General features: G+C 37.4%; 1 protein-coding gene across 1 annotated transcript in view; it reads left to right on the top strand.

Annotated features, from left to right (window-relative positions):
* Window positions 1-510: 510 nt before the first annotated feature.
* LOC135223048 (cubilin-like) overlaps window positions 511-14,645 on the top strand; it is a 36,055-nt gene continuing 21,920 nt past the window's right edge. Inside the window, exons 1-19 of the mRNA XM_064261556.1 lie at window positions 511-666; window positions 1,633-1,825; window positions 2,722-2,929; window positions 3,308-3,435; window positions 4,531-4,584; window positions 4,846-5,053; window positions 5,551-5,678; window positions 6,372-6,425; window positions 6,686-6,893; window positions 7,191-7,318; window positions 8,266-8,319; window positions 8,529-8,736; window positions 9,310-9,437; window positions 10,197-10,280; window positions 10,963-11,170; window positions 11,689-11,816; window positions 12,605-12,688; window positions 13,408-13,615; window positions 13,937-14,064. Of these exons, the coding sequence (XP_064117626.1) occupies window positions 577-666; window positions 1,633-1,825; window positions 2,722-2,929; window positions 3,308-3,435; window positions 4,531-4,584; window positions 4,846-5,053; window positions 5,551-5,678; window positions 6,372-6,425; window positions 6,686-6,893; window positions 7,191-7,318; window positions 8,266-8,319; window positions 8,529-8,736; window positions 9,310-9,437; window positions 10,197-10,280; window positions 10,963-11,170; window positions 11,689-11,816; window positions 12,605-12,688; window positions 13,408-13,615; window positions 13,937-14,064 (2,629 nt within the window). The 5' untranslated portion in view covers window positions 511-576. The remainder of the gene's footprint in view (window positions 667-1,632; window positions 1,826-2,721; window positions 2,930-3,307; window positions 3,436-4,530; window positions 4,585-4,845; window positions 5,054-5,550; window positions 5,679-6,371; window positions 6,426-6,685; window positions 6,894-7,190; window positions 7,319-8,265; window positions 8,320-8,528; window positions 8,737-9,309; window positions 9,438-10,196; window positions 10,281-10,962; window positions 11,171-11,688; window positions 11,817-12,604; window positions 12,689-13,407; window positions 13,616-13,936; window positions 14,065-14,645) is intronic.

The following is a 14,645-nucleotide window of genomic DNA, read 5'->3' as shown; positions in this document are numbered from 1 at the left end:
TGGGTATAGTCACATTTTCATTCCTATTACCGACTTTCACCGGGTATTTTTTTTTTAAGCAAAAAATAAACATAAGCAAAGCTGTATAGATATCACCAATAAAATGTGATGCGAGAGAGACATTTAAGAAGTAACTAATGAGGTCTATTCAAAACCATTTATATGAAGACCTATTTATTCATAAAATAATTCTAAACTGTAATTGAGAAACAAATGGGGCCCAAATGAGAGCCGAAAGAACCTCCAGAAATGAAGATGATAATGATGAATGCATTACCAATAAAACGACACTTTGAAGGCGAACAGGCTATAAAAATGCACAAATAAACATTTATCATCCCTTGTAAAACTATTCCATTCGGGCTACGTCATAGAGTTATAGACGAAAAGAAGAAATTATACTAATCAAGAGGAGACAAGTGTAGTAGGTCGCACCTGGCAAACTCACGACCCGTGGATTTGGATTTACGCTTCACGGACACCGAGACATTCTATAAAAGAAAAGGGTACCACAACATCACTGCAGTCTAAGAGCTGTTTCATTCCGGAGCGCTGAATGAAGAAATCGAATTCGCCATGATTCGGAGGGCGCTGCTTCTCTCTACAGCAATGCTGTTGCTGATGCTGGCTGGCACAGAGTGTGCACCTGGGAAGCCACAGGCCAAGGTAAGCATTTCTTGCACGGCTCAAGAATTTCCGCTTACTCGGGGAGTAAGCCTTCAGACTTCTTTGTTGTTGTTGTTGTTGTTGTTGTTGGGAGGTTAGGAAAGCCTGAAAAAGGTGCTTCGTTGAGTTAAAGATACAGGAATTTTAGGGTAGGATATTTATGATTTATTTATTAGAACGAAATTGTAAAAAGTAAATATGATTTATGTAATAGAACGAAATTGTAAAACAATAAATAACGGGAATATTAAACAGTGCAGAAAAATGATTTCTAATAAAATGTAGCATATTTATTTCAATTTTCGTTGGTGAAACAACGCTCTACTTGACTGTAGATTTTAGCTCGCTTCCACGAGTAAGCTGGAGCTCGGATCACGCCTTTACTTCTCTCTACGACTCTTTTAATTAATCGTTTTTATCTTTTGAAGAAATTATATAAATAAGGACTTGATCACTAAGCGTCAACTTGGCAGTACCCGATTAGCACTAACCTTATATATTAAAAAATCCAAATACGTCCTTTTCAGAATATATGCAAAGATGCAAATTTTTCTGTTCCAATACATTATCTGTATCGCAGCTATCGCTGTTTAATGGAACCACTTCATTCACTCTACTTGTAAAGGTCGCTTGAAGATTGAGGGCCGGGGAAGATCTTAATATATTCACAAATACTCAACATCCTGTTTAGACAAGTCTGACGCACGTACTATTGCTCATTTGCGTGATTATTTGTAATGATCATATTCTCTAATGCCGGGTTACTTTTTATCATTTCGTGTAAGGTTACTGATTTGAATATCCGTCCGTAATCGTAAAGATGTGTTACGAACGAGTTTTAGCCTCTATACTCTTGAAAAAAATTCAGTGTACCCAACGATTTTTAGCCTCTATACTTTTGGACAAAATTCAAAATAATACCCTACGCGAATATTTATCTATATAGTATCCTATTTACTCCGACAGAAAAAAGGTCTTCTTAAATACTGGTGGGAAACATTCACACCATATACAACAACACCAGATTACCACCAATCAGCTTCACCACCAATAACTACAACACCGGATTTCTACGAATCAACTCCACCACAAGTAACTACAATAAAGGAGTGGTATGAATCAACTATACTGCCACGGGGGAACTGCACCATGGATGCAAGTAAGTGCTGTTATACTTCCACAAACGCAAGAATGGAATGGAATATAGTACAATTTAGGCCAAAACACAAGCGCTGGGACTTATGAGGTCAATCAGCGCTGAAAGGTAAATTGAGATCAAAGGAGGTTTTAAAGGTGTAACAAGAGGAAGACCTCGTAGATGCACTGTGAAACAAATGTTATGAGGGAGTGGAAAGTAAGAATGAGAATATGAACGGAGGTACAGTAAAGGGAATGAAAGGAGTTGCGGCTAGGGGCCGAAAGAACGCTGTAAAGAACTTTGAGTAATACCCACAGTGCACCACGTGAGGTACGCTGACGACATTAACCACCTACGGGAAAGACACTAGTCATAAGTAAATGCCGTTATACTTCCTTTGACCCAAGGAAGTGCTGCTGCTTTAAAGTTCTGTTATTACACTTTCTTGATGTTAACACTTCATTTTCTTCACCGTCATCCCAATATCATAATATGCTTGACTTCCGAAATCACTCAAAACCTTAGCTGATGTTTCCCACTGCAGATCAACACTTCAATTGAAAGCCTTACTTCAAACCTTCCCCGACTCTTCCCTTCAGCTTCTGTTTACTGGCAAAATTAAAAGTACTCTATCTCATATTTTCTCTAACACAGGGAGTAAGCCTACAAACTACTTTGTTGCTGTTGTTCCTGTTGCGGGTAGGAAAGATCTAAGGAAGAACCTAAAAAGTAGTTTGTAAGCTTACTCCCCAAATAATCGATAAAAAGAGAGATATGAAGAATTCGAAATAACTTTCTCAAATGAGCCCTTTGATCGAAATATTTCGGTTACATTAAAACGAGTGCAACCGAGAACAGATGCGGAGGCGCATGTAAGCTTAATCCTAATGCTCTTCTAACCTTATCTCTTCCATTAGATCAACCGGTGGTGAGTTCAGGTATAATAGAGTCGGATTCCCAGAATGGATCTTACGCCAATAACTTACGTTTCGTCAATGAGATTAAAGTACCCGCAGGTTTGAAAATTCAATTCAAATGGGAGTTCTTTGACGTTGAGGGGCCAAGTCCAAGTTGCCCTTACGACTTTTTCGACATTACAGACTGCGCAACTGGAAAGACCTTGACGTAAGTAAATGGTTATCTACATATAATAAACAATATACACAAACACTAGCAATACCTCTTTTAAAATGTTATCCAATTGGGCTTTGTAATTTACACTTCTTACTTATGACCTCACTGTCCATATTTCAGATGTCCAGTTCAGCTGCTGAATTTCTGTTGTAGTTACTGGCAGCAAACTTACTTCACACTTTTGCTGCTACTATAACACTTCTTCTGAGATCTGTACCCCCCCCCCCCCCCACCCCCCCCCCCCCCCCCCCCCCCCCCTCTAAAGTTTCCTCATCTTGACCAGTGGGTTCTTCCAGTTCCCATATCTTGTACCCACCACTCACATGTAATTATTCCCACCCATCAAACCTCTCTTTCTCGGACTTCCAGCGGAAGGCTTTGTGGCAGTGAGATTCCAGCGCCCGTCACAAGCCACAGCAACTGGGCCGTGGTGACTTTCAACACCGATGCTTCAGTGACCTCACGTGGATACAGGCTGGAATTTAAAGCCAGATCAGGTAATATCAATTTCAAGTTGCCATCTTTAACCTAAACACTAATGCTTCGCAACTCGAGATGCAGAAGCATATTAGCATATCATGTGGAGTGAAACTGACGCACGGGCGACAGCAATGTTATGTGGGTTAACTATAGCTGGTTCACTGAAGGTAGATTCCTGGGTGAGCCTTACGCCTAAGAGACGTTTGTTTGGTGGCCGCTGATTGGCTGGGAGCTGCCTACCTCCCGGTACCAGCCAATCAGCGGCCGCCAAACAAACTAGCATTGCAAGCATTATATTGAGGCTGTACCAGGTAATTTCTACTTTCAGCTCCCTTCTGGTCACCAATCATGATTGCATCTACACTTGAGGCTGAAATGCATTCTATGCAACAAAACGGACAGCTAAGCAACAGAAAGATTAAATATGGTTATCTAAGAGATATCAAGGTCTTTCCATACACCTGCAACACCACAAACACAGATACTTCGGTTACAATATATTTAAATCAACCGCTAGAAACTTCTTTCCTCATACCTGAAGCCAGTTGTTGCAGACGCCATCAAAGTGCAAAATTAAGCTGACTTAAATAACGAACAAATAAGTACATACATAAAATGGGAGATTGTTAGATTTTGGTTGATTAATAATCTTCTAAATATTCCCATCACACGTGACATTTTACAGCTGCAGTGTAGAGGCTGTTGCTGAATTCTGCTTCACTGATTCATCACAAGAGCAATATTACAGGTCTGAATAATAGTTTCATTGGTAGCTGTTTCGACTGTAAATGTTCGGCAAGGAGGCAACGTGAGATACCACAGCACCCATCTAAATCTTTTACATTTTCACCAAGAGAGAGCGGTTGTTATTTATCTAAAGTTCTAAACACTTGTACAGGAAAGAGTAAATTACTCTCTACACGACACAGCTTCCTTCACATGCTTGTGTTAATCTACATTAATGACTGGTCGTGATCTTATTTTTAGTCTCCTTAGACAAAACCTCTAATATATTCAATATCTAATGAGGCAAATGTAATCACATAAACAAACGTACATACAAAAACAAGTTTTTTTTTAATCGACTCTATAACAAACTAAAACCATTTCAGATCAATATGAAACAACTGTACCACCCTACATGAGGAGCTGCAGTGTCGATGCAGGTAACTGATCTCAGATTTCTTGTTGCCCTTCCACAATAAATTAACTATCATAGTTTGTATGTATGTTTCATTTTGTGGAAGTAATGCTCACCTAGAGAATTTCTAAAGAATTCTTTATGATCATTAAATGTTATCTCTGGGTAAATTATTTTTCTAAATAAAACAAACGAAAACTAATAAAATGCAAAGACAATGTTAAGTATATCCTTAATGTTCCTCTTACCATGAATTCAAATAATCCTACGAAATCTCTCCTACCAGGTCGAGTGGTGGCGTCCTCAGGTGTAATAGGAATAGGATCCTTGAATGGAAACTACAGCAATAACGAACATTGTGTCTGGGAGATCCAGGTGCCCCAGGGGTCCTTCATTCATTTCACGTGGGACAACTTTGATATCGAGGGTCCTACTCCAGGATGTCCCTATGACTACGTCGATATCTCAGACTTTGCAACTGGACAGAGCTTGACGTAAGTCAATCAGGGTATTGAAATAAGTAAAAACCAAATTCAAAAAAGAATACTCCAGCCTAATAGGTCCTAATGATAATAGCTCATCAAAACAAAAGAAACAATAAAATACGAAAAAGAAAAAGTAAAAAATTACAGGCTTTTCTACTAAGAAGAATAAATATAGGTTTCTAAAAAAGATGAAATGAGGAATTACGGTAAATCCAATAAAATGAGAGTTAAAATAAACAAGAAAGTCAATGTAAGGGATAATCGATACACATATATGTATATATATAATATAAAATTAGTTTCTAGAATTATTTCATATCTCACATTTTAACACTGATGGTCCAGAATTGTTCACGGGAAAGCCAAAGCGCAAATAAATGTAAATAAATATTAAAGGTACTCATGGCTAAACATAAGCAAAACAACATTATTTTCCTATATAATATGCATAATTATATTACTCAAAATATCACGAATAACCTCTGTAAAGGTAATGTCTCTTCCAGGGGAAGGATTTGTGGCAGCTGGATTCCACCGTCTGTTATGAGCCACAGTAACTTGGTTGTGGTGACTTTCATCAGCGATGGCTCTGTAACCTTGGAGGGATTCAGGCTTCGATTTGAGGCTGTGCCAGGTAATTCTACTTTAAGCTCCCTTCTGGACACCAAACATTTATGCATCTACAGTAGAGGCTGAAATGCAATGTATGCAACAAAACGGACAGCCAAGCAACAGAAAGATTAAATATGGTTATCTAAGAGTTATGAAGGTCTTTCCATATACGTGCAACACCACAAACACACACACTTGGGGTGCAACACATTTGAATCAATCGCTAGAAACTTCTTTCATCATACCTGAAGCCAGTTGTTGCAGACACCATAAAAGAGTGACATTTTACACCTGCAGTGTAGAGGCTGTTGCTGAATTCTGCTCCACCGATTCATCACAGGAGCAATATAAACGGTCTGAATAATAGTTTCATTGGTAGCTGTTTCGACTGTAAATGTCCGGCAAGGAGGCAACGTGAGATAACACAGCACCCATCTAAATCGTTTACATTTTCACGAGAGAGAGCGGTTGGGATTTATCTAAACACTTGTACAGCAAAGAGTAAATCACTCGCTACACGACACAGCTTTGTTCACATGCTTGTGTTAATCTACATTAATGAGTGGTTGTGATCTTATTGTTACAGTCTCCTTAGATAAAACCTCTAAAATATTCAAGATCTAATGAGGCAAACGTACATATGAAAATAAGGTTTTTTTTTTTTTAACACAGGTTATTTCTGAATCGACTCTGTAACAAGCGTAAACCATTTCAGATCAATATGGAACAACTGTACCACCCTACATGAGGAGCTGCAGTGTCAATGCAGGTAACTGATCTCAGATTTCTTGTTGCCCTTCCACAATAAATTAACTATCATAGTTTGTATGTATGTTTCATTTTGTGGAAGTAATGCTCACCTAGAGAATTTCTAAAGAATTCTTTATGATCATTAAATGTTATCTCTGGGTAAATTATTTTTCTAAATAAAACAAAATAAAACTAATAAAATGCAAAGACAATGTTAAGTATATCCTTATGTTCCTCTTACCAAGAATTCAAATAATCCTACGAAATCTCTCCTACCAGGTCGAGTGGTAGCGTCCTCAGGTGTAATAGGAATAGGATCCCTGAATGGAAACTACAGCAATAACGAACAGTGTGTCTGGGAGATCCAGGTGCCCCAGGGGTCCTTCATTCATTTCACGTGGGACTTCTTTGATATTGAGGGTCCTAGTCCGGGATGTCCCTACGACTACATCAAAATTTCAGACTACGCAACTGGACAGAGCTTGACGTAAGTCAAACAGGGTATTGAAATAAGTAAAAACAAAATTCAAAACAGAATACTCCAGCCTAATAGGCTCCACTGATAATAGCTGATCAAAACAAAAGAACCAAAAAATACAGGGTTTTCTACTAAGAAGAATGAACGAACTGTTTTAAGAAAGGAAAAATGAGGAATTAGGGTAAATCCAATGGAATGACAACTAAAATACGCAAAAAAAGCAAAAAAGTCAATGCAGTCAATGCAAGGGATAATCAATACACATAATAAGGTGAATAACCTCTGTAATGCTTAGGTCTCTTCCAGGGGAAGGATTTGTGGCAGCTGGATTCCACCGTCTGTTACAAGCAGCAGTAACTTGGCTGTGGTGACTTTCATCAGCGATAGTGTAATAACCTTACATGGATTCAGGCTTCGATTTGAGGCTGTGCCAGGTAATTCTACTTTAACACACTGCAACTAAGGTCGGATTAATCAAGCATATACGTAGATAATGAGGTAGAAAGTACCGTACAGAGAATCTTATAAGAAACTAGCTAAGTGTTTTGCGCTCCCTTCTGGACACTAAAATAAAATACGTCCAAGATTAATGTTGAAATGTATATCAAATTTATACATAATATGCAACAAAACAGACAACCAAGCAACAGAAAAATTAAATATAGTTATCAAGGACCTAAGAGATATCAAGGTCTTTCCATATACCTACAACACTACCAACACAGATACTTGGATGTAACACATTTAAATCAACAGCTAGAAACTTCTTTTATCATACCTGAAGTCAGTTGTCCCAGACGCCATCAAAGTGAAAAATTAGGCTGACTTCCACAACAACGAATGAACAAATAATTCCATACATAAAATGGAAGATTATTAGATTTTGGTTGATCAATAATCTTCTAAATATTCCCATCACACGTGACATTTTACAGCTGCAGTGTAGAGACTGTTGCTAAATTCTGCTTCACTGATTCATCACAGGAGCAATATTACAAGTCTGAATAATAGTTTCATTGGTAGCTGTTTCGACTGTACATGTCCGGCAAGGAGGCAATGTGAGATACCACAGCAGCCATCCAAATCTTTTACATTTTCACCAAGAGAGATAGGTTGGGATTTTATATAAACATTTGTACAGGAAAGAGTAAATCACTCTCTTTACGACACTGCTTCGTTCACATGCTTGTGTTAATCTACATTAAGACTGGTCATGATCTTATTTTTACAGTCTCCTTAGACAAAACCTCTAATATATTCATGTTCTAATGAGGCAAATGTAATCGCATGAAAAACGTACATATAAAAATAAGTTTCTTTTAAATTTTTTTAGCACAGGTTATATCTGAATCGACTCTGTAATAAGCGAACACCATTTCAGATCAGTATGAAACAACTGTACCACCCTACACGATGAGCTGCAGTGTCGATGCAGGTAACTGATCTCATATTTCTTGTTGCCCTTCCACAATAAATCAACTATCATAGTTTGTGGAAGTAATGCTCACCTAAAGAATTTTTAAGGAATTCTTTATGCTTATTAAATGTTATCTCTGAGTAAATAATTTTTTCTAAATAAAACAAACGAAAACTAATAAGATACAAAGACAATCATAAGTGTATCCTTAATGATCTCCTAACCAGGTCGAGTGATGGCGTCCTCAGGTGTCATAGGAATAGGATCCCTGAATGGAAACTACAGCAATAACGAACAGTGTGTCTGGGAGATCCAGGTGCCCCAGGGGTCTGTCATTCATTTCTCGTGGGACTACTTGGATGTGGAGAGTTCGAGTTCCGGATGTCACTTCGACTACGTCATAATCTCAGACAATGCAACTGGACACAGCTTGACGTAAGTTAATCAGGATATTGAAATAAATAAAAAACCAAATTCCAAACAGAATAAAAAAAAGAATACTCCAGCCTAACAGGCTCAGCCGATAAAGCTGATCAAAACAAAAGAAACAATAAAATACGAAAACGAAAAAGTAAATAATACAGGCTTTTCTACTAAGAAGAATGAATAAAGGTTTCTAAAAGAGGCAAAATGAGTAATTGGGGTATAGCCAATAGAAGGACAGTTAAAGTAAGCAAGAAAGTCAATGCAAAGGATAAACGATACACACACATATCAGTATATATATATATATATATGTATATATCAACTCAATTCCTAGAATTATCTCACGATATTTCACATTTTAACACTGATAATTCACGGGAAAGGCTACGTGCAGCTAAATGAAAATAAATATTAGAGGAACTCTTGGTTACACACAAGAAAGGACAGCATTATCATAGCTGTTTTCTGATATGGACGAGAATAGACACCTTATAGCCAGATGAGTATTTCCCTAATCAATATACCTAATTATATTACTCAAAGCAAGGTGAATAACCTCTGTAAAGTTAGTGTCTATTTCAGGAGAGTGTTTTGTGGCAGCTGGATTCCATCGTCTTTTACAAGCAGCAGTAACTTGGCTGTGGTGACTTTCCTCAGCGATGGCTCTGTAACCTTGGAAGGATTCAGGCTTCGATTTGAGGCTGTGCCAGGTAATTCTACTTTAAGCTCCCTTCTGGACACCAAAATAAAATATGTCCAAGATTCATGTTGCAATGTATATCAAATTTATACATTATATGCAACAAAACGGACACCCAAGCAACAGAAAGATTAAATATGGTTATCTAGGACCTAAGAGATATCAAGGTCTTTTCATTTACCTGCAACACCACAAACAATGGCACTTGGGTTGCAATACATTTAAATCAACCATTAGGAATTTCCTTTATCATACCTGAAGCCAGCTGTCGCAGACGCCATCAAAGTGCAAAATTAGGCTGACTTCCATAACGAATGAACAAATAATTCCATTCATAAAATGGGAGAGTGTTAGATTTTGGTTAATCAATAATCTTCTAAATATTCCCATCATACGTGACATTTTACAGCTGCAGTATAGAGGCTGTTGCTGAATTCTGCTTCACTGATTCATCACAAGAGCAATATTACAAGTCTGAATAATAGTTTCATTGGTCGCTTTTTCGACTGTAAATGTCCGGCAAGGAGGCAACGTGAGATAACACAGCACTCTCTTTACGACACAGCTTCGTTCACATACTTGTGTTTATCTACATTAATGAGTGGTTGTGATCTTATTTTTAGCAGCCTCCTTTAACAAAAATTCTAATATATTGAAGATCTACCGAGGCAAATGTAATAGCATAAAAAAAAACGTACATATAAAAATAAGTTTTTTTGAACACAGGTTATTTCTGAATCGATTTTATAACAAGCAAAAACCATTCCAGATCAGTATGAAACAACTGTACCATCAACGGATTGGGATGTACCAACTCAGCCACCCTACATGAGGAGCTGCAGTTTCGATGCAGGTAACTGATCTCAGATTTTTTGTTGTGACTCTAATCTTCATTATCAAGAGGATTATTAATTTGGGATGACACTACTCTTCCGTGATGTTGTTCCAAGTATATGAAGTCTCATTAATATTCATTGCAAGTCTCACTGATATTCATTCCAGGCTGCCTCTTTTACTTATTTTTCTGTACTCTTGAGACACCTGCTACTTCATCTCTGACGATAACCTTTCCTGTAAATTGATGTAGCCTTTCTTTTAGCCCATTTCCATCCACATACTCCTGCCTTATATTCATAAATATCTTTGAACTTCTTCATTGGCTGTCCAAATATCTCGTAAAATAAATAAATCAATCAATCAACAAATAAGTAAATATAGTCTGTTTAAAATCCGCCACAAGAGTAGTTCACATTTGCCTGCAAAATTTCTTTCAAGAAAAAAGTATTCGTTATATTCACTTGGTAGAATAAATTAATTATCATAGTTCGTACGAATGTTTCATTTTGTAGAAGTAATGCTAATCTATAGAATTTATGAAGGTAGCAATTATTGCGCATTAAATGTTATCTTTGGGTAAATAATTCTTTATTAATAAAACAAACGAAAACTAATAAAATACAAAGACAGTCATAAGTGTATCCTTAATGCTCTCCTAACCTTCAATTAAGATAATCCTACGAAATCTCTCCTACCAGGTCAAGTGGTGGCGTCCGCAGGTTTAATAGCAATAGGATCCCTAAACGGAAACTACAGAAATAACGAACAGTGTGTCTGGGAGATCCAGGTCCCCCAGGGGTCCTTCATTCATTTCACGTGGGACTTCTTTGATATCGAGGGTCCTAGTCCGGGATGTCCCTACGACTACGTCGATATCTCAGACTTTGCAACTGGACAGAGCTTAACGTAAGTCGATCAGGATATTGAAATAAATAAAACCATAATTAAAAAAAGAATACTCCAGCCTAATAGGCTCTAATGATAATAGCTGATCAAAACAAAAGAAACAATAAAATACGAAAAGGAAAAACTAAAAAATACAGGCTTTTCTACTAAGAAGAACGAAAAAAGGTTTCTAAAAAAGGCGAAATGAGGAATTACGGCAAGAAAGTCAATGCAAGGGATAATCGTTACACACATATACATATATGTATATATACATATATCAACTCAATTTCTAGAATTATCTCACGATATTTCACATTTTAACACTTGTTCACGGGAAAGGCTTTGTGCAATTAAATGAAAATAAATATTAAAGGAACTATTGGCTACGCACAAGAAAGCACAGCATTATTATAGCTGTTTTCTGATGTGGACGAAAATAAACACCTTATAGCCAGATGAATATTTTGCTAACTAATCTACATAATTGTTATTCAAAATATCACGAATAACCTCTGTAAAGGTAATGTCTCCTCCAGGGGAAGGATTTGTGGCAGCTGGATTCCACCGTCTGTTACAAGCAGCAGTAACTTGGCTGTGGTGACTTTCATCAGCGATGACATTATAACCTTGGAAGGATTCAGGCTTCGATTTGAGGCTGTGTCAGGTAATTCTACTTCAAGCTCCTTTCTGGACACCAAACATGAATACATCTACAGGTGAGTCAATGCACTGTATGCAACAAAACGGACAGCCAAGCAACAGAAAGATGAAATATGGTTATCCAGGATCTAAGAGAAATCAAGGTCTTTCCATATACCTGCAACACCACAAACACAGATACTTCGATTACAATATATTTAAATCAACCGCTAGAAACTTCTTTCCTCATACCTGAAGTCAGTTGTCGCAGACGCCATCAAAGTGCAAAATTAGGCTGACTTCCATTACGAATGAACAAATAATTCCATACATAAAATGGGAGATTATTAGATTTTGATTGACCAATAATCTTCTAAATATTCCCATCACAGGTGACATTTTACAGCTGCAGTGTAGAGGCTGTTGCTGAATTCTGCTTCACTGATTCATCACAAGAGCAATATTACAGGTCTGAATAATAGTTTCATTGGTAGCTGTTTCGACTGTAAATGTCCGGCAAGGAGGCAACGTGAGATAACACAGCACCCATCTAAATCTTTTACCTTTTCACCAAGAGAGAGCGGTTGGGCTTTCACCTTGATACTTGTACAGGAGAGAGAGTAAATCGCTCTCTTCACGAAACAGCTTCGTTCACATGCTTGTGTTTATCTACATTAATTGACAAAACCTCTAATATATTCAAGATCTACTGAGGCAAATGTAAATGCATAAAATAACGTACTTATAAAAATAAGTTTTTTTGAACACAGGTTATTTCTGAATCGACTCTATAACAAGCAAAAACCATTTCAGATCAAAATGAAACAACTGTACCATCAACGGATTGGGATGTACCAACTCAGCCACCCTACATGAGGAGATGCAGTGTCGATGCAGGTAACTGATCTCAGATTTTTTGTTGTGACTATAAACTTCATTATCAAGAGGACTATCAAATTGGGATGTCACTACTAATCCACGATGTTGTTCCAAGTATATGAAGTCTCACTGATATTCAATCCAAGTCTCACTGATATTCATTCCAAGTGTCACTGATATTCGTTCCAGGCTGCCTCTTTTACTCCTTTTTCTGTACTCTTGAAATACCTGCTACTTCATCTCTTAAGATAACTTTTCCTATAAGATGACGTAGCCTTTCTTTTAGCCCATTTCCATCCACATACTTCTGCCTTCTATTCGTGAAAATCTTCGAACTTCTTCATTGGCTGTCCAAATATCTCGTAAAATAAATAAATAAATAAATCAACAATTAAGTAAATATAGTCTGTTTAAAATCCGCCACAAGTGTGGTTCACAATTGCCTGCAAAATTGCTTAAAAAAAGTATTCGTTATATTCACTTGGTAGAAAGAGAATCGCACTACCACAATAAATTAATTATCATAGTTCGTACGAATGTTTCATTTTCTGGAAGCAACGCTTTTCTATAGAATTTATGAAAAAGCAATTATTGCGCATTAAATAATATCTTTGGGTAAATAATTTTTTATTAATAAAACAAACGAAAACTAATAAAATGCAAAGACAATCATAAGTGTATCCTTAATGCTCTCCTAACCATGAATTAAGATAATCCTACGAAATCTCTCCTACCAGGTCGAGTGCTGGCGTCCTCAGGTGTCATAGGAATAGGATCCCAGAATGGAAACTACAGCAATAACGAACAGTGTGTCTGGGAGATCCAGGTGCCCCAGGGGTCCTTCATTCATTTCACGTGGGACTTCTTTGATATCGAGGGTCCTAGTCCGGGATGTCCCTGGGACTATGTCGATATCTCAGACTTTGCAACTGGACAGAGCTTGACGTAAGTCAATCAGGGTATTGAAATAAGTAAAAACAAAATTCAAAACAGAATACTCCAGCCTAATAGGCTCTACTGATAATAGCTGATCAAAACAAAAGAACCAATACAATACGAAAAAGAAAAAGGAAAAAATACAGGCTTTTCTACTAAGAAGAATGAACGAACTGTTTTAAGAAAGGAAAATGAGGAATTAGGGTAAATCCAATGGAATAACAATTAAAATACGGAAAAAACGAAAAAAAACGTAAAAAAGTCAATGCAAGGGATAACTGATACACATAATAAGGTGAATAACCTCTGTAATACTTAGGTCTCTTCCAGGGGAAGGATTTGTGGCAGCTGGATTCCACCGTCTGTTACGAGCAGCAGTAACTTGGTTGTGGTGACTTTCATCAGCGATGGCTCTGTAACCTTGGAAGGATTCAGGCTTCGATTTGAGGCTGTGCCAGGTAATTCTACTTCAAGCTCCTTTCTGGTCACCAAACATTTATGCATCTACAGTTGAGGCTGAAATGCATTCTATGCAACAAAACGGACAGCTAAGCAACAGAAAGATTAAATATGGTTATCTAGGACCTAAGAGATACCTAGGTCTTTTGATATACCTGCAACACCACCAACACAGACACTTGGGTACAGCACATTTAAATCAACCGACTGAAACTCCTTTTATCATACCTGAAGCCACTTGTTGCAGACGCCTTCAAAGTGCAAAATTAGGCTGACTTCCATAACGAATGAACAAATAATTACATACATAAAATGGGAGATTGTTAGATTTTGGTTGATCAATAATCTTCTAAATATTCCCATCACACGTAACATTTTACAGCTGCAGTATAGAGACTTGCTGAATTCTGCTTCACTGATTCATCACAAGAGCAATATTATAGGTCTGAATAATAGTTTTATTGGTAGCTGTTTCGACTGTAAATGTCCGGCAAGGAGGCAACGTGAGATAACACAGCACCCATCTAAATCGTTTACATTTTCACCGAGAGGGAACGGTTTATGTAAACACTTGTACAGG

Source organism: Macrobrachium nipponense, chromosome 8 (genome assembly GCF_015104395.2).
Source record: "Macrobrachium nipponense isolate FS-2020 chromosome 8, ASM1510439v2, whole genome shotgun sequence".
Classification (NCBI taxonomy): Eukaryota; Metazoa; Arthropoda; class Malacostraca; order Decapoda; family Palaemonidae; genus Macrobrachium; species Macrobrachium nipponense.
The sequence above is the reverse complement of the archived record's forward strand: the minus strand, read 5'-3'. Positions and strand labels throughout refer to the sequence as shown.